Source organism: Pyrus communis, chromosome 3 (assembly GCF_041283825.1).
Source record: "Pyrus communis isolate YQ-2024b chromosome 3, ASM4128382v1, whole genome shotgun sequence".
Classification (NCBI taxonomy): Eukaryota; Viridiplantae; Streptophyta; class Magnoliopsida; order Rosales; family Rosaceae; genus Pyrus; species Pyrus communis.
In genome coordinates, this window is record NC_142567.1 from 23746326 (window position 1) to 23767088 (window position 20763).

Consider the following 20763-nt stretch of genomic DNA (forward strand, 5'->3'; position numbering starts at 1 on the left):
TTGTATTCATATAGGGTCAAGGAGTGTAATTGTAAAAAATTATCAAAATCGGAGTTAAAATAATCGTTGAATCGTGATTTTTTGTTGATGATAGTCAAAATGTTTTGTTCCGTTACTTGATCTTTGAATGTTTGTTTTTTGCGATTTTTGGCATATGTGACCTTGAAGCATATACAAACAAGTTTGACAGTTGAATCATTGAAATTAGTTTCGTATAATGCGTATCCCATCAAAACGATAGATTCACTAACACTTAGAGTTTATTCATACTTTCATTAAGTATAACATAAGATTTTGTGGTATCCACTAGTGTAAATATTTTAAATTGAAGATCAAATTCCTTCATTGTATTCATATAGGGTCAAGGAGTGTAGCTGTTAAAAATTATCAAAATCGGAGTTAAAATAATCGTTAAATAGTGATTTTTCGTTTACAACCATCAAAAAATTTTGTCCCGTTATTTGATCTCTGAATGTTTGTTTTTTGCAATTTTTTGTGTATGCAATCTTGAAGTATATACAAACATGTTTGACAGTTGGATAGTTGAAACTAGTTTCGTAGAATGCGTATCCCGTCAAAACAATAAATTCACTAACACTAAGAGTTTATTCATACTTTTATTAAGCATAACATAAGATTTTGTGGTATCCAATAGTGTAAATATTTTAAATTGAAAATTGAGTTCATTTATTATATTCATATAGAGTCAAGGAGTGTAGCTATAAAAAATCATCAAAATCGAAATTAAAATAACCATTAAATCGTGATTTTTCGTTGAGAATCGTAAAATTTTTTTGTCTCGTTACTTGATATGTGAATGTCTATTTTTTGCGATTTTTTGCTGATGCGATCTCGAAGCATATACAAACAAGTTTGACGGTTAGATCGTTGAAATTAGTTTTATAGAATTCATATCTCATCAAGTTCAATGGTGTGTGTGTATATATATATATTAAGTAGATTTAAATTTATTTATTTTGTATGTATAAAACTTAAGAAATTGAATGGTATGTATATTTAAGCCGATCCAATGGTCACCAAGTTTTAATATTTAATTATATATATATATATATGTAATGGCATACTTCATTTCCTCTGCTAGACTTCAAAACAATATATCAAATGTAAAAGTATAGTTTAAGAGGATGTTTCCCAACGCTAGCTTAGTCTCAAAAAACAATGCTCAAGCAACGAACCACCAAAGTATTATAGGAACTCAAGGCATCAGTGCTGCCGTTCGACAAAACTTACTCAGCAGAACACCCTAAGCCAACATAAGCCAAACAAACAAAACCTAATCTACAAAACACACTTGGCCAATGCCCGAACACAAAATAGTTCAACTGAATCATTAATCGCAAGCTCTTATAAAATAAAAGAAGCCAACCTATAACGTGAAAGGCATCTCAGGATGCAAGATTCAAAACTGATTACATGTTTTTCCCGTGGCATTTGAACAAAACGAAACCAGTCAACTGCAGGGCAGAGATGTGGACAGGGGAGATAGAAACAAGGATGAATAAAATTCCAATACAATGCCATTTCCGATGGATACCAAGTAACTTTAACATTGAGGCTTGCAATAACATGAAAGTCAATCAAAACAAAACATAAAACTAAATATCCTAGTACAATAAACTTTTCAAACCAGCATTGGTGAGAAAAAGGGTTCTCTTCCTTCGGCAAAAACAAATGAAACGAAACCAAAATTTCACAAAAAGTTCCTAAAGTTGTGCTTCATACTGTCAATAAAAGAAACCGAGGACCTTGCCACCAACATTCTTTCTCCTAGCTTCTTCATGGTCCATGATTCCAGCAGATGTGGTCAGCACAATATATCCGAACTGAAAAATATACGCATTGCATTCAAAATCAAAAGTTCAAAACTATAAAAAGAGTAAGCTCAATAACCATTTTAAGTCACAAAAATGCACAATCGAGTAATCCATAGTTGTAACACCACAAAATTCATATAATACGACAGACCAAAACCCAATAATACAGTAATTGAGATAGAGAATCAGACCTGTCTGGAAGGCAGAAGCCTAGCAGTCCAGCCTTCAATCTCCTTCACACCGACATCGAATCGGGGACTGATAACCCCACACTTGTTCAGCCTCCCATTGAGCTCAACCACAATCTTTCCAGCTCTATGGTCATCAACATACTCAAACTCCCCAATGTATCCTATACAAATCCCAAAACCCAACAATCACAATTCACAAATCGCACCCATCAAAACACAAAATTCCAAAACAAACGAAAATATTTCAAAAACACGAACCATGCTTCTGCATAACCAGGAGGAACTTGATGATGACCTTTGACGACGGCCGGATCATGACCTGTCGCTTTCCCCTCTTCTCGGCGTTGTACATGCTCTTCAGAGCGTCATTGAGAACGCTGACGCGCACCATTTCTGCAAGTGCGAGCTGGAAACGAAATCAAAAGGTGTAGATCTGCAAGCATGGAAAAAGAAACAAAATTTACAGTCAATAAATCATGGGATTTTTGGATACTGGGCAGGTGTTAAATTGTTCGGACATTTTGGAGATTGTTGGAGAATTGGGTTTTACCTGCGAGCACAGACGGGGGCGGCTGGCTGATGAAGTTTGGAGAGGAAAGGCGCTAGGGTTTTGTTTTTGAAGTGGTGCGGAGTGAGCAGCTTTCAGCCGATGATTTCCCTTTACGAAAATAACCTTACACGATGAGCGAACTTGGGTTGGGACAAAGCCCAGTTTGTTGACCATTGGGTCACAGACATCGAAGAAGGGCAAGCCCACAAACCCACTATGCTTTTTCTATTTAATTAAAGTGACTTCGGATTTGAGATATTTTAATTATTTTACAAATTCATAGATATTCAATCAGTATTTTAAGTAATTTTATAAAAGTTCAGGTATATTAAGTCAGGATCTTAAAGGAGTTTATAACACTCCATGTGTATTCAATTAGAAATTAATTTTAAAGAATTTTTAAAAATTGTCGAGAAAATTAAAAAGATTTTGCAGTATATTTTAAGGATTCTCAAGTCTCACCTCTTCCCCCGAGAGTTTGAAGGAATTCACTCAAAATTTAACATAAAACATCTAGAAATGAAGTAAACTCCATAAAAAATGATTGATTTAAATTCATCAAGATCCTAATTGAATACACTCGTATTAGTGTAGGTATACATTGTAGTACTAATACTTATTTGAACTTAAAGTTGGCTTACTTATCAATAGTAGGAATAAAAAGAAAGAGAATAAGTTCCAACTCATAACTTCTCCGACGTTTACTTGCATGTAAGGAATTAAAATTTCATATAAAATAATTAAAATTTATGAAATTTTAGGTATATCCAATCAGGATTTTAAAAAGCTGGGGAATTCGAAAAAATTCAAGAGATTTCATAATATATTTTAAACATTCTCAAGTCTCACCTCTCCTCTTGAGTGAATTCACTCAAAATTTAACATAAAACCTCTAGAAATCAAGTAAACTTCATAAAAACGATTTATTTAAATTCATCAAGATCCTAATTGAATACACCCCTATTAGTGTAGGTATACATTGTAGTACTAATACAGATTTGAACTTAGAGTTAGCGTACTTATCAATAATAGGAATAAAAAGAACAAGACTAAGTTCCAACTCATAACTTATCTCACGTTTACTTGCATGTAAGGAATTAAAATTCGTATGAAATAACTAAAATTTATGAATTAGATCAACTAAAGAAATCCGAGGGCCTTCTCTGTCTCGTTGAAAGCGGAAAAAAAAAAAAAAAAAAAAAACAAACAAACCTGATCTTCCTTCCGCCGGCTCCTACTTTTGGGTAGGAGTCAATGACAACTTTTTGTACTGGCTGATCTCAACTACTTCACGCCCTTTATCTCTTTTGCCTTTTTTTTTCCTTTTCTTTCTGTTATTTGAGATTTTGTCTCATTTCTCATAGCTCATGTTACATAGAGGCTTTTACGTACCACTCTTGCTCAGGTGTTGCTAGGGCTGGGTTCGGTTGGCAAACTGTGCCAAATTTCTTATGTCATCTGCCAGCCATATATACATAATTACCGAAAATCAGTTACCGCTAATCAACCGTCTTCTTGCGGTTGCCAAAAATCGGTTTAGCCAAAATTATTGATTGATTCGGTTGGTAAATGGCACAACCGGTGGTTTGCAAATAAGGAAAGTGTGGATAATGACCGTAGGTTTGCAAGAGTATGATAAGCATTTGGGTGTTGTGAAAACGATTACATTTGTGGACAATAACCGTAGGTTTGTTACTTCCAGCAATGACAAGTCGCTTCGCGTATGGGAGTTTGGGATCCCTGTGGTTATTGAGTATATTAGTGAGCCTCACATGCATTCCATGCCATCAATTTCGCTGCAACCTAATTCCAATTGGCTTGCGGCACAGAGTATGGACAATCAGATTCTGATTTATAGCAGTAGGGAGAAGTGAAGCATGTAGTTTTTAAACCCTAAAACTAAGGAGTCATTTATTTTCTAAATCCTAAAACTAAGGAGTCATTTATGTAAAAAATACCTAAAATATCCAAATAGAAAAAGAAAAAAAAAAATATATATATATATATATAGTGGTAGGAATGGCATACCGCCGACATACAAAATCAATTACCAAAGTCATGCCATTAATTGTCAGTTCGGTAAAATGCCAACCAATTATGAAAAAACTGCCAAAAATATACCATACCATTATGAGCCAACCTTATGGTTCGGTCGGTAAATCAGTTTATGGCAAAATTTCCCACCCCTAAGTGTTGCTTCTTGTGGTCATTCTTCTACCGTCAATATTTTCTACTCAGTCCATTAAGTGCGTCTCCTTAGCGACACAATTTGGTGTTGGGTGACTGTTAAAGTGTTATTAGCACTATTTGAAGGATTTTGGGGAGCTTTTTTTCGTGCAAGTGGCTCGCTCACACCCATATCTTGTTCATCCAATTTCTTTTGTTGGTTTGTGGACTACAACACACGTGTGCAGAAACGTGGCAATGTGATATAAGCATATATAATATAATTTACATGCATGGTTAGCAAAACGTTGGACTCTATTTAATCTTATTAAATTAATCCATGTGATCTAGGTTAATTGACGTGCTTATGTTCATGCAATACAATTTTAAGAACACATGCATAAATTTAAATTAAGTTTAGAATTCCAGCCTCTAGATTTCATATGAAGATGAATTCGTTGTTTAGGCTCCTAACTGTTAGCCCTATACTAATACCCACACGAATTAATCTTTGTCTGGTGAAGCAGGATGGTGACGAACCAATTGGTCCCTTTCCTCCAGGTGAATACGGCAATGGGTAGTGTTATATTTTTAAGTTTCTCTGAATAGAAAATCTAATTTCCTTCTCCCTCAATTTTTGATTTCACCACGTGTAAAAAATCAACACTATGTCTAAAGACCTTTAGGATATATAGCACAATTTTATAAGCCAGTAAGGCCTCGTTTGGCAGCTCGTATAAGGAACCGGATAGTACTAATAATACGAACCTAGTTGTTTGGTGCACAATGTGTAAAATAACCACCGGATAAAACAATTCGGTCCCACAATTTTAATACACCCTACACCCGCTTAGTTATCCTCTCCTATACGCTGGTATAATTTAGTCAGGCGTTCGCTTTTCTCTAACCCTCTCTGCTTTTGCGCATTGCGACCAAGTTGTTGCCGCTCTTTCTCCCTCCGTCCATCCTAACTGCTAGCAGAGGCTCCAGTGACGGAGGAGCCCAAGAAGGAAGGATAGCCAGCTAGGCAGACGAAACTCAGAACTCCATAAGAGAGGAAGTCTGTACAGCCAACACCTAATATTAAAACCGTCGCTCAACCTCCATACTTTCAGTTACTTTAATTCGTGATTTTAGATCCCGGTTTCTTCATTTTCTCCATATTTTGCTTCTGGGTTTTCTACTTTCAGGCACTTTAATTCGCGATTTCATATCAATTCTTCATTTTCTCCATTTTTTGGTTCTGGGTTTTCAATTATGGTGCTCAAATCGAGATTTCTGATTCAATTTTTGCATCTGGAGCGCTGCAGTTGAAGAACTCGGCAGCAAGAGGGAAGCTGATCAAGATCAGGGCTTCGTACAAGCTCTTCAAGGCAAGCAAGATGGAGAAATGTCCACAAACAAAATCAAAAGGACCTCATTTGTGGATTATTCTGTCAATTTATTTTCCCTTTTATTCATTTTATTAACAAATTTTTTCTTAAAACTAATATGGAAATTGTTTTTGATAAAAAATAATAACAGTACGATTTATATGGTACAGTACCAAACACAGTATTAAAGAATTGATCTTTAGTCCGATACTGCACCAAACGCCTGACTAATTTAGTCAGTCCTATCCGGTGGCTATTTATCCTATCCGATTGAAATAGTCAGTACAGTCCGAGCTGCCAAACGAGGCCTAAGATTACAATTTAATCTTTTATCTCACATGTGTGCTGCATACCTTAGGAGACACTTCTTTTGGGCTTACCACACATACCCTTTGTCATTGGGCTTTAGCCTGGTTTGCTTCTATTTTATTTATTTAATTAATATGATCTTTCCTTTTGGATTGAGATTCCTTATTTATTTTAGTTCAAATAACTTATAATAAGCCACTTAAAACTACAGTTAGTAGTATTTCTCTTCACTGGTAAGTGAGAGGTCTTAATTTTGATTCTCGTCAAAGGTGAATTTGAATCACATTATTGCTAGCACATTGTGAGACTAAGCCCACCCCTCTTCCCTTAGTGTGGATAATATCGATTGTTCAAAAAAAAAAAAAAAAACTTATAATCAATATAGGGTTATTTTCAATTTACTATCCTAAAGTTTTGTGATTTTCAATATTTGATACATGAGATGATGGGGGCCTATTTGTAGTGGCACTAGAGCCAAGAAAACTCCCACCTCACCCAGGTTCGATTCCCCCCACCCCCAAATTTAACTAATGACAAAAAAAAAAAAAAAAACATTTGATACATTAAGTTTTTTTCATACAGAATCATACCTCAAGTCTTAATTTTCATACAATCTTATACATCCGTTAAGTTAGCTGTTAAATCAGTCGTTAACTGATGACGTGGTGTCCATATGGACAATAATTGGACGTCACGTGTCATTAAAAGCCCATGTGGAAATTAAAAAAATTAAAAAAACAAAAAAACTAAACTTTAAAAACTAAAAAATATAAAAATATATATTAAAAAAAAAAATCAAACCTTAGGCTTCCTAGTCTCAACTCTTCAACTACTTCAAGGCTTTCAACCAAATACAAATTGGCTCGTCAAATTGGGTTCTATAGAACGATGCTAAACCATGGATGGACAAATTCATTGCCCTTTCAAAAAGTATGTCTCTACAATGGTCAATGGAGACAGAGAAATCACATAGAGATGCGCCTAGAAATTTGGGGACGAAGGTGAAGGTCGTCTCCTCTTCTCTTCTCGTCTGCAAGATCTCCTTTGGTAAAAAAAAAAATGGAGTTTTAACGAAAAGCCCACGGTACTGTTCACTTTAACGAAAAACCACATTTTTACACTAAAAAGTCAATCCTGGTACTATTCATTTTACCCTTTATTCTGTCATTATCATTAAAACTCAAAGTTTTAAAGCCCTTTTCATTAGTTTTTCTTAAAAAAAACCCAATTCCAGACTTCCTTCGAAACCTGCTCACAGAGGAAGAGTTCGATCTGCCCCTCCTTCACTCCCCAACCCCCTTCTCCCTTCTCTCCTCTATATCCCACCCAACCCTCATCTCCCACCTCACCCTTTGCTCCCAATCCCCTTCACTGCGATGGAATCCACTAGAACAACGGTGTACTTGGATATAATCAGAGGGCCGATAACAACTGCATGATGAATTACTGTTGTCGTTAGGGACTGCAGTGATCAAAGCTCAAGTAGAAGTGAGTCGGCAAATTTGAGAGCAAGGTTGCAGATTATGGAGGAGAAATTAGGTGGTAGAGGATTAGGCCAAAGATCAGGCTGCCCCTGTCACGCTGCGAAAACAAAACTCAGTCACGCCGCACCTGCAAATTCCATGTTTTCATGGTGGTGGAGAGTCCAAATCGGGAATCCAGGTCAGGTATGGAATGATTAGGGGAGGAATGGGTCGGGTTAGGAGGTGGTGGTGAGGGAATGACGAGTGCAAGTGGGGAGAGGGACGGAAGAGGGAGACCGAGTTGGCGAAGACAAATGAGGAATAAGGGGTCTAAGCGATGGAAGATGGTTAAGATTTAGGTTTTAAAATTTTAAATTAATTTTCTAATTTTTTAATTTTTAGTTTTTAATTTAATTTTCACATGGACCCTTAATGACATGTGGTGCTTAGTCATTGTCCACATGAGTACCATGTCACTAGTTAGCAGCTTACTTAACAGTCAACTTAACGAATGTATGAGACTGTCCACAAATTAAGACTTGAGATATGAGTCTGGGATGAAAAAAAACTTCATGTACCAAATGTTGAAAACCACGAAACTTTAAGATAATAAACTGAGATTAACCCATAAATATAAGCTCCAAATGAATTAATCAAATAAAAAATAAAAAAAAGTATTGAATATAAACAGCTTATATTAAATTCAACATTCACCAATTTTATCCTTCAATATCATTCTATTTTGTGTCACCTTATAGGTTCCAACTAAAGCTGGCAATGTTAATTTGATTAATTAAAGAAATTTATTTGTTTCTACATAGTTAGTAACCAGTATAATTGAACCTTGTAGGAATATTCACAAACTGAATAGTAACATTTAGCAATGGATTTCTGCTAACTAGATTAGTCAAAATATGTTTGAATTCATACAACACATATTTAAAACCTTAGTTACGATGACAATGCAATTAGGTTCCTCTGTCTACTATATTTTAGAGCATAGAATATCAAATTCTAAGCATGAATATGATCGCCTTGATGTATGTTGTTTTGAACAAAGACTTTTGGAGGTAGATCGTCAATTGGTTACTAGTCTATCAACCTTCTTGATTACCTAGAATGTGACATATTTTTTGTTATGCATTCACATATCTCTATGTTAATGCACATGATTGTGAACCTCTATTATAGGGCTCTACTATTGTTTGAGAGCTTTAAGGCGAGACCAAAGCTCACATTCCTTAACACAAGATAACCAGTGATGCCTCATATTTAAGAACTAGTTGCATCCATAACTTAGAAGCATGGTACAATTAACAAGTAAATAATTCTTTCATTCGTACACTTTTATGGTTGGTTAATGGTCAATGAACTCGATCTCATAGATGAGCACCTTTATGTCTATTTCATGTCACCACATGCTTAGATTGAGACTTACTACTAAAAACGTCAAAAAACCGCCATTGCATATATTTGATATTCCTTTTCTCTCTCAAAAAAAAAAAAAAAAAAAAAAAAAAGATAGTCCTTTTACTCAGCCTATGTTTATGGACATATTTTAGGACTTAAGATTTGTAGGATACATATCTCAAGATTGGAACCTCTATGCAATACCGTTCCTACTACCTAAGCTATTCCTTAGACTCATCCTAATCAATAATAAACCTTCCTAATTCATTGTTAAGTCATACACTCAATTGATGTATGTTCTCACTTGCCCTTGGTCGATAACTCGACATTCGATTGGCTCGAATAACTACTTATGTGTTGTCACGTCAATTGTTTTTCAAGCATACTCCAACATCTCTTTCTTAGTGGTCTTGGCATATTTGCGATAGCGGCGCAGCTGGTGTGGTGGAGGCAGTAGTCCTCAAAATATAAAGTTTTGTCTTGTTGTTATGGGGTTACTCTTTTGGGCCTACATATCCTATATTCCTTTGTTATATGAAATTTCTTTGTGTTTTAAGTTTTTGATCCGAAGAAAGTTGTGTTATTTTGTAAAGGCATTATTGTTTGGATCAGTGTATTTTGCTATTATAATAGCTCATGAAAAAGGAATCTTGTCTATGAATGCATCCTGATTTTCCTCATTCTTTGTCAATTGTGTAGGAATGGCAGAGCTTAAATTGGAGATTTACTTCCTAATTTGGACTAAAAGCAAAGAATCCTACTGCCATCTCAAATTGAATAACCTTGCTTTACTTTAGAGCACTTCCACCAGAGGTGGAATAGCCAAGCACCCTGTCCAAAACAAAGGCCAGCACCCTATCCAAGTGCTCCAGCCCGCAAAACAGCCTGGCACCCAGCCCAAGCCAGGCAATAAACCAGCCCATTTCGGACAGACCCATAAGCGGCCTATTTGGTTGGCGCGTGCAGAACACTCGCGAGTAGGAGACAAGGGTGCAGGCGGCGGGGCTCGCTTGTCAGCCCACCTGTGTTTACCCGGATGAGGGCTACGTGGCCCTCCTTAGAGTCGTTGGATTTCCAACGGCTAGTTTTTGTAGGCCGTTGGATTTCCAACGGTAAATAAAATTTAAATTTGACTTTTAAAATGGACCGTCCAATCATAGATCAACGGTCCACCTTTTTTTCACCAAAAATAAAAATAAAACAAAAAAAAAAAAGGCCCAACAGTCAGAATTTTGACCGTTAGCCACGTGGCAGTTCGTTGGCTGTTGGATTTGAATATTTTTCAAATCCAACGGTCCAGATTAATTAACAACATTAAAAGTTATTAAAAATTATGAATTTTTTTTTTAAAATACAGAAATTTTTTTAAAAATTAATTTTTTTTTTCTATAAATACCTAACACTCATCTTCCATCTTACACCACATTTCAATATTTTCTACACTTTCTACATTTGAATATTTTGTACTCTTTGAGAGAAAAAAATGATTTCGTGGAAGCTCATTGAAGATGTTATGTTGTGTGAATGTTGGGTTCACACTACTCATGACCCAATTACGAGTAATGAGATGGATAAGCGAGAAATGTGGAGTAAAATTACGAAAGCGTTTTGCGATGTACATGGAAAAGATGCCAGATCTAATCAAGGTCTTCAAGGTCGTTGGAAAAAACTCAACGCATCCTTTACTTGTTGGAAAAATGTCATCTCTCATGCTTCTGGTAATCTGCGTAGTGGGACAAGTTTAGCGGATCAGGTAACAATATTTTTATTTATTTATATGCATTCCACCCACATCAATATTTTAATTCATTTAATACCTAATGTAATTTTTATGTAATTTCTTATGCAATTTTTATATAATTTCTTATGTAATTTATATGCATTCCACGTCCATCAATATTTTAATTTATTTATTTGTGTTACACCTGTATTTTTTAATACTATCTTATCCCACATTTTTTAATACTGTCTTTCCCTTCTTCTATCGATGTTTGCCGCACGTCTGGGTTTGACTATCTGACCCACAGCTTCCATGATACGGCGGGAATGTGAGGCCCTCCGCCTTCTATGGTGATCATCCTCATCCTCCTCTATTGCGAAGGCCTCATCTCCACCTCCACTTTCGTCAAGATTGACCAATTCTTCCTGTTGTGCCAACAACCTTTTCTGCTGCTCTTGCAACTGTTTATACACTCTCTTTGAAGAAGACATTGTAAGAACTCAAGATTTGAAAACGATAAAGAAGGATTCTGAGCTAAAAAAAAGGATTGAGTTTAGTGTGAGGATGAATGTAGGGATGTAGGGTTTATATGGACAAAAAAAGAAAAGATGAGGCTCTGGACAATGCCATGTGGCACTACGTAATTGGTTGAAAATCTTATCGAAATCTTGGCTAAATTATTGTAAACAGGAAGTGACACGTAGCGTGTCGGGATTGGTTGAAAATTTTATTAGAAATCTATCTACAAAATAGTACGTTCGGATAATAACACGTGGCGTGACAAGATTGGTTGAAAATCTTATCGAATTTTTGCCTAAATTATTGTAAACAGAAAGTGACATGTGGCTTGTCGGGATTGGTTGAAAATCTTAACGGAAATCTATTCACAAAATAGTACGTTCGGATAATGACACGTGGCGTGACAAGATTGATTAAAAATCCTATCCGAAATTAAAACTATTTTTTAATTTATTATTTTATTAAAAAATTATTTAATATTTTAAATAGACTAGGTGCCAGCGCATTTTGTAGGGGTGAAGATTATTTGTGCCAACGCATTTTTAGATTGGGTGCCAGCACATTTTTTTTTGGGCTGGAGATGCTTTGACCTATTACTGTTCATTAGAGTCTATTACTGTTCACTGAAGTGGATAAATGGGCTGAGTGCTGGCGCAATGTATTTAGGGGTGGAGTTGCTCTTAGGTACTCAAGTTTGGTATTGTTAATGTTACGGTAAATCTTCGTACCAATTTCACTTCACACACTTCCATTGAGTTTTTTTAATCTTCTTGATTATGTGCTTCTCTCTTTATATTTTGTAAATTTCTGATAATGTTATAGACTACATGTTGTGCCAGGTTCTCGCTCCCAATGAAAATGAAGTTATAAATTCCTCTTTGAATCACATTTTTATGGATGAATCTAAAAATATATCTTGATAACCATAATATAAAACAATTACCACAAAACATCTTTAAAAGCAAGTAAAAAAAAGAATAAGTTTTAACGAAAAATCCGCAGTATTATTTACTTTAATGAAAAATCACATTTTTACACTAAAAAGTCAATCCTGATACTATTCATTTTATTCTTTTTATTAAAATTCAAAATTTTCACGTATTTTTCATTAGTTTTCCTAAGAAAACATTTATTGCTAAAGAGGCTGTATATATGACATATCTCAACAATCTATCATGCATAAAGAATCGGCGGTGTAGTAACACGCCAACTCAGCGATCCATCCGAATCCGCTGTATTCGTCCCCACTCATGACAACCGTCGATCCCTAAACATTTTCAAAACCAAATCGCACGGCCAGAATATGATACACATCAGTGATCCGCGTGAAACCCCTACCGACCAATAACAACAGCGGACTTCTCTCTATATAAACAAATGCATTCCTCCACTTCAATTCACACACAAAATAATCGTCATCGAGACTCTATCCCTCTTTAATTGAATTATATCACTTCGCTTTCAAAAACCCCCAAATTCGCAAACCCTAATTTTCTCCCACCACTCCAATGGCGCCCAAAGCTGAGAAGAAGCCCGCCGAGAAGAAGCCAGCAGAGGAGAAGAAGTCAGCTGTGGCGGAGAAAGCCCCCGCTGAGAAGAAGCCCAAGGCCGGGAAGAAGCTCCCGAAGGAGGCCGGAGCCGCCGCCGGAGACAAGAAGAAGAAGAAATCGAAGAAGAGCGTTGAGACCTACAAGATCTACATCTTCAAGGTGCTGAAGCAGGTCCACCCTGACATCGGGATCTCCAGCAAGGCCATGGGAATCATGAACAGCTTCATCAACGACATCTTCGAGAAGCTCGCCCAGGAATCGTCGAGGCTTGCGAGGTACAACAAGAAGCCTACGATCACTTCCCGGGAGATCCAGACTGCTGTGAGATTGGTGCTTCCCGGTGAGCTCGCTAAGCATGCGGTGTCTGAGGGGACTAAGGCGGTGACCAAGTTTACCAGCTCTTGAAGTGTGGTGGGTTCTGTTCTGTTGGTCGTCTGCGTCTTTTAGGGCTTGGGAAAGTGGATCTTTATGTGTTTAGTATGTAGGGTTTCTGGTTAGTAGATATGTAATTTCTTATCTTTTGGATTAAATATAATGATCTGAAATTTGTGGTGGCATGGATTGATGAATTTGAATTCTGTAATCTCTTGAATTCGAAAAGAACAGCCCGTTTCCTTACTTTGGTGTTTAAAACTGAAAATCAGGATTTGAGTAACATAAATTTGTTGAATATTTGCATTTGCTTGAGTTTTACATTGATGTGGTGAGCCCCTTTAGTCCGGATGGTGTTTGATAAAATGCCCCACTGAAATGTAATCGGTGGTGTCATTTGATTTTGTCCTAACGGTGTTTGAAAAATTCACCTGGTTTTCGGTAAAATCTTTTGTTGTCTTGAATCCGATTTCAATATCGTTAGCAGTCTTATTGATGATTGTTTCTTGTGCTCAAGTTTTTCATTTCCCAAATAAAGAAATGAGAATTATGCAAATGTGTAGAATATCAAAGGAAAGTAGTGATTTTAGACGCTATTTCAATGGCGCCACCAATTAATTTGGGCGGCAACGTTTTTGTTTGTGTTTAATTTTGTAATTTCCTAGTACCTATTTAGATACGCTCGAATGATCCCTTCTCATATTAGAATGTATATAACCCTATTTTAGTCTGATTCTACGTGTTCGGATGTATATAAATCTAATTCGGTCTGGTTCGGTATAGAATGAACTTATAACCACATCAGTTAGTTTTCAAAGGGGAGTTAAAATGTCAATCTACACATTGATTCGATCGGTTGGCTCAAACTCGGTTTCAGTTTCGCTGGTGCCAGAAATTTTGCAAGACCTGTACTCAGAAGCAGTGATCTGAAACAAGACACTAGTAATCCTCGCCCTTGCCACCAATATGTCATTGGCTTTGCAAGTTTTCTATAGATTTGGATGGTAAAACACGAACCAACCAAACTAGCAAATTGAATTGATGTTCGTAACTGCCATTGCTGCTGCAGAGACAATCTGAAATAGCTGATTGCGTGAGAGTATCATGCCGCTTTCCTTGTAAATCGTCGAGCGTTTTGATTTCTCTCTCTTTCTCTTGATCGGAGTTCCCAAATATGTCATTGAACAAAACCGAATGAAGCAATCCCTGAACGTCTTCTTTCTCCTTTCAAATGGTCCATGGGAGATGAAGTATGTTCTTGGCATCAACTCGTATTACGCCGAACGTCCAAAAATGATCGGAAAAACAAGGATCAGTTGTTTCATGTTGGGTACTGCGCATATTATTTTCTTCCTTGTGCACAATTAGCTGAATGCCCCTCCTTTACTCGGAACCAGGATCTCATAAATCGGGAACTTTCACTTCGTTGCCATCTCTCGATTGATTCCCCAAACTCCAACGGCTTAAGAATACCATGTCTTCTCCCCTATCTGGAAAGCAGAGGCATGATGGTTCATAGATCCACTTCAGATTTGTTCACTTATTAAAAACTCTAGTCATTGTTGGATTCAATGGGCTGCAAACCCCAACATCTTTACTATCGTTGTTAGTAGTACATTCGTAATGAGCAATGTTTGTATATACAGAGAGGACGTTCAAGCCTCGAATCCGGAGACCTGAAGTGATGGCACAGTTAAAGATGAAGGGCCTTCACTTTTATGGCTGAACTGACAAGGCAGCACGTTCCCAGGAAGACATGTATGTGTGTGTGTGTGTGTGAGAGAGAGAGAGAGAGAGAGAGAGACCTGGACGGAATGCTTGTCGATCTTATTGGCCTCGGTATGCCTAAATAACAAGTTGATATATCCTCTTTCAGCTTACCAAACTGGGAAGTCCTACATGGGAATAACATTGGAATGGTTTCCTTGGAATTCAAGTAATCGCAGAAACCTAAAAGCTAAGCTGGACTGTTGCTGCATCACAACTTCCAATTGGTTGAAACTTGTACAAACATTCGATCTCAACAAGGTTGGAGAAAATGATAGTCGATTTAGCCCCGTAAGACCTTGGATGCAACCGGGTGGACCACAAAATGGATTTTTGCTCAGATCTAGTTGTTTCAATAGGGCAGGTTAGCAAAATCTTTCGGAAAAGCATCATCCGAAATATTTTCAATAGGGCATGAATGATTCGACCATCCCAGCGGTGTTCATGAGTTATTTGTAATATTGAAATTTCAGCAAAATTTAGCCCTATTAGAGATTTCATCTTCCCCAACTCTGCTGGAATCTCATTCAGATTTGAGCAACCATATACACTCACTCAGCACAGTACAGAAAGCATCTTTTAAGGTTAAATATTCTTTGGAAGCTTCCTAAGAGCGGCTCCAGCGGGGCTTGTAGCCCGATGGACTGCCTATCAAACAGGGCCAAATAACCCGAGCAAGGAGGTCCAGCGTTTGCTGGCGATTGAGCCCAAGCGGGTCCAAGGGAGAGGCCTGGCACGAGTAGACGGCCCGAGAGCCCAAAGGTCATGTTACGCAAGGCTGACGTCATTCACGTTTTATATCTTTTTTGTGTCAGGCGTGTGGGCCAACAAGGTTTCAGACCTGGGGCCTGCGGCTCGTTTCTAAAAATGTTACTGTTGGGGAGGCCATGTGGCTTCCCCACGTCTGTTTGATTTCAACAGCAACAATTTATGGATCGTTGGATTTCCAAAGGTTAAAAAAAATTAAAAACCTTATTTAATTTGAACCGTTGGATCTGAGATCAATGGTCCACGTTATTCGCCTTTATAAATAAAAAAAAAACAGTTTAAATTCTGAAATATTACCGTTGTGCCACGTGGCACAATCTGGAGTGTTGGAATTCAAATTTTTTTTTAATTCAACGCCAGAGATTAATTATGTGAATAAAAATTTTAAAAAATTAATAAAAATCCAAAAAAAAAAATTTTGATTTTACTTTTCTATAAATACCATCTCATTATCTTCTACCTTACACCACAATTTCATATTTTCTCAACTACTTTCAACCACATTCCTTCTCTCAAAGTTTCAATCCAATTTTTTTTTCCAACTAAATTTGATCAAAATCTATCATAAAAAATTGTAAACATATTGTGACACGTGGCGCGACGTAATTGGTTAAAAATTTTATCAGAAATCTATCCTCAACGATTCTGAAAAGGTAATGACACGTGACATGACGACATTGGATAAAAATCTTATCGAAATCCATCACTAATAATTGTATTTTCGGATAATGACACGTGGCGCAAAGAGAACGATTAAAAATCTTATTCGAAATTACAAAAAAAATTATTTTGTATTATTTTATAAATAAAAAAAATACTAATATTTTATTGCCTATTGCCAGGGCTATTCAGTGTAGGAGTGGAGATGCAAAAGGCTGTTACTGTTCATTAAGGGTAGTTGTTGTTCATTGGGTGGATTAAATAGTGAATAGCCTTAGGGATCTTAGCAACGGTGGAGTTGCTCTAAGAGCACTTGTAAAGGCTCTCCTTGACAATAGGCAATTCAATCCCCTAGTGAATAGTAATGGCCTTTAATAAACAATAATTACTTATTGCATATCCACCACAATACTGAATAGCCCAGACAATTTGTATTAAAATATTAGTATTTTTTATTTTATAAAATAATAAAAAATATTTTTATTTTTAATTTTGAATAGGATTTTTAACTGATCTCGTCAAGACACGTGTCATTATCTGAAAGCACAATTTTTGTGGATAACTTTCAATAAGATTTTTAATCAATTCCATCGCGCGACGTGTCCTTACCTATCTAGAATCATTGAAAATATTGAAATATGATGTAAGGTGGGAGAAAATGGCAAGGTATTTTGAAAAAATTATTGATTTTTTTTTTCTTCAGATTTTTAATTATTTTTCAATTTTTTATTAACTTAATTAATCTAGACTATTGAATCACAAAAAAATTGAAATCTAATAGTCCAAATTATGACACGTGGCCCGCTGTTACATTTCTAATTTTTTTAAGCCAAAAAACGAGAATTGTTGATTTAGAAATCAAATGGTCTAGATTCAACATTAATTGAGTGGGGTTGACACGCGGGCCCCATCGTTTGAAAATATGTTGGAGACGCGCCCACTGGCGCGTGTTGCCCACACGCCTGACGCAAATTTTTTTAGAACATGGCTGACGTCACATCCATCCAGGCGCTCGGCCCTTAGATTTTTGGCTGACGTCTTGGTTTGGTCTTCTTAGCCCAATTGCCCGAGGTGGCTAGAGGAGTTTTGGGGGAGGGGTGGATTGCAATGGATTTGGGGCCTATCCAGTATCCACAAGGCAATTAAGCATGGTGGAAGTGCTTTAATCTTAATACAACATTTCATAATTGAGAAATGCTAAAAAGATTCTCTTAAAGTGGGCTTCTTCATGGAATCTTTGTCACCTTATACTTTAATATCAATTTCTGTATCATCAACATTATAAAATATTATACTAAAAACATAAGGTGACAAAGTTCATAAAAAGTTTCACTTTAGAGCAACTCCAACAGGGGGAGTAGCTCGATGGACCTGCGATTTTTCTGACCCAATGGCTCCAGTTGCTTTCTCCAGCTTGTGCGAGCGTGTGGGCTGAAGGGGGCCCGAGTGAAAGGCTCAGCTCCAATCGGTGGCCTGAGAGTCTGAGGCCTATGTGATGCATGGTTGACATCAGTCATGATATAAAATTAATAAAAAATAACAAATATTAATAAAAAATGTAAAAAATTAATTAAAAAATGTAAAAAATTAATAAAAGTAAAAACTTAATAAAAATCCGAATTTTTTTTTAAATTGATTTAATTTTTCTATAAATATGTTATCATTATCTTCCAACTTACACCATAATTTTATATTTTCTCAAATACTTTGGCTTTAATTTCTTATTTAATGACACGTGGTACAACGAGACTGATTAAAAATTCAATCCGAAATTACAAATAAAATGATTTTTTATTATTTTATAAAAATAAAAAATACTAATATTTTATTACATATTACCATAGTTATTCAGTTTAAGGGGTGGATATACAAAATGCAATTACTGTTCATTAAAGGCAGTTAATGTTTACTGGAGGCTATTCAATAGTGAGTTGCCTTAGGATGCCTTTGCAACACTGCAATTGCTCTTAAGAGAATCTTCTACGTATTTCTCATGTACAATTGTTTTAAGGTTTCCAATCTACTCGTTAAGAATCAGTTCTTTTATTATTTTTTGTTGTAAAATATTGTATAATTTTAATGAATTTTTCTTTTTTAAAATTTTATCAGATGTCACGCAAATTTTTCTATTCGATATTTCTAATTTGCCTTTTGATATCCTTCGTAAAAAGAACCACACCCAAATGACGTCATCGATCAGTCCCTCATCTCAGCCGTCCGTTGTCAATTTCATACAGAAAGTATCCACCGTCCAATTCCACTTGAACTCACCGATCCGGCACCAATCCGCTTGATCCAGCTTAAGACATCGCAACCGTCAATTTTTGAACTTTCCCAAACCCAATCCACGGCCAAAACCACATCCCAGATAGCGATCCCCGGCAAACTACTTTAGCCAATAGAATCCAACCACTCCCATTGTATAAAAACACAGTCTCCTCACCTCTTAAGTCCATCTCAAAAATATCCAACTCTCAAGAGTCTTTCAATCCAAATCGAAAAATCCCCAAATCCGAGAACTTTTCTCTCACCCACCCCCATCAATGGCGCCTAAAGCCGAGAAGAAGCCCGCCGAGAAGAAGCCAGCAGAGGAGAAGAAGTCCGCCGTGGCGGAGAAAGCCCCCGCCGAGAAGAAGCCCAAGGCCGGGAAGAAGCTCCCCAAGGAGGCCGGAGCAGCCGCGGGAGACAAGAAGAAGAAAAGATCGAAGAAGAGCGTGGAGACCTACAAGATCTACATCTTCAAGGTGCTGAAGCAGGTCCACCCTGACATCGGGATCTCCAGCAAGGCCATGGGAATCATGAACAGCTTCATCAACGACATCTTCGAGAAGCTCGCCCAGGAGTCGTCCAGGCTCGCGAGGTACAACAAGAAGCCGACGATCACTTCCCGGGAAATCCAGACCGCCGTGAGGCTCGTGCTCCCTGGTGAGCTCGCCAAGCACGCTGTTTCGGAAGGGACCAAGGCCGTGACTAAGTTTACCAGCTCTTGAAGGGTTAGGGTTTGTGGGTTTCAATGTCTGGTACTTGAAATCAAGTCGTATGGGTCTAGGGTTAGGGTTTTAATTAGTAAATGTGTATTTTGCTTTCAATTTTTTGTGAATTTACGTTGATTTGGATCTCGATCTTTAACTTGGTAGGAAATGAAATACGATTGTGGTTCATATAATCCTTGGTGCTTATATATATCTTTCAATTGCGAAGCTTGTTTGATGAAATGCCATCAAATTGCTACTCGTTGCCTCTGTTGCTTCAGTCTTTATTTTTCTGAAATATTATTAGTTGTGGGATTTTGGTTCTCACATTTAAGAATTCCGATTGTGATTGGTGTTCTTGATCGTCCTGCTGGTTCGATATCTTTTCCAACCAAGTAAGTTGAATTCTTTGTTCTTAGTTGCAACACTATCTTTGGGTTACTTCCCTATCGGAGCTTCAGAGCTCGTTCTTTCGAAGAAGAAATCAACCTTCGAATTGAGGGTTTTTAGTCATCGAATACTATCAAACTCTAGGTGTATGATTCTCCAATTGTGTTCGTGTTTTGTCAGAACTGCATCGCGATGATCCCGAACGCCATTCCATCTAATTGTAACTTCTCAGCGGATCTTTAAACATAAATTCCTCACAATCGTGCCCATTAATAATGGGGGAATATCATCGATCTTTAATAAAAAGGATGATTATTGCATCCACCCATGAGAAGGATATATGCATCTTTTACATCCCGCCCTAGCGGATAAAATATTTTAGTATATAAATTTTATAATCAAAGTCGGTTGAATTTTTTGACAGATAAAGATCATTCAAAAAGAAATCATTCTAATCGGAGGTTGTTTAATCATTTAATTTCAAATGTCTGAGGGAATATCGACGGTGTTGGTATACAAATGATATATGCATGATGAAATGTGCATTTACTTGATACATTGAATAAATGATTGATCACAAATTCGAATGGATTAAGAATAATCTTTACGTGATGATTAGAAATTGAAAGGTTTTAAATAGAAAACACGTACTCTAATATACATTGTTTGGAGTGGGTGAATATGTCGATCCACCCCATGAGGTGAATGTAAGAGTTATCTTAGTTACAGGTGATTTTCAGAAGCGAAT

At 36.7% G+C, this 20763-nt stretch overlaps 3 protein-coding genes across 3 annotated transcripts; 2 read left to right on the forward strand and 1 right to left on the reverse strand.

Moving 5' to 3' along the window:
* Window positions 1–1516: 1516 nt before the first annotated feature.
* LOC137715297 (small ribosomal subunit protein uS8z/uS8w) lies at window positions 1517–2706 on the reverse strand. The gene is made up of 4 exons (XM_068454572.2): window positions 2577–2706; window positions 2285–2459; window positions 2027–2187; window positions 1517–1844 (listed from the first exon to the last, which is right to left on the reverse strand). Exons 2-4 carry the CDS (start codon window positions 2415–2417, stop codon window positions 1746–1748), a joined length of 393 nt encoding a protein of 130 aa, XP_068310673.1. The 5' UTR covers window positions 2418–2459; window positions 2577–2706; the 3' UTR covers window positions 1517–1745.
* Window positions 2707–12934: 10228 nt separating this feature from the next.
* LOC148698164 (putative histone H2B.1) lies at window positions 12935–13704 on the forward strand. The gene has a single exon (XM_088691416.1). It carries the CDS (start codon window positions 13045–13047, stop codon window positions 13489–13491), a length of 447 nt encoding a protein of 148 aa, XP_088547542.1. The 5' UTR covers window positions 12935–13044; the 3' UTR covers window positions 13492–13704.
* Window positions 13705–19090: 5386 nt separating this feature from the next.
* Window positions 19091–19819, forward strand: LOC137715870 (putative histone H2B.1). Its single transcript, XM_068455223.2, has one exon. The coding sequence runs from the start codon at window positions 19197–19199 to the stop codon at window positions 19641–19643; it is 447 nt and encodes a 148-aa protein (XP_068311324.2). The 5' UTR covers window positions 19091–19196; the 3' UTR covers window positions 19644–19819.
* The last annotated feature ends 944 nt before the right edge of the window (window positions 19820–20763 follow it).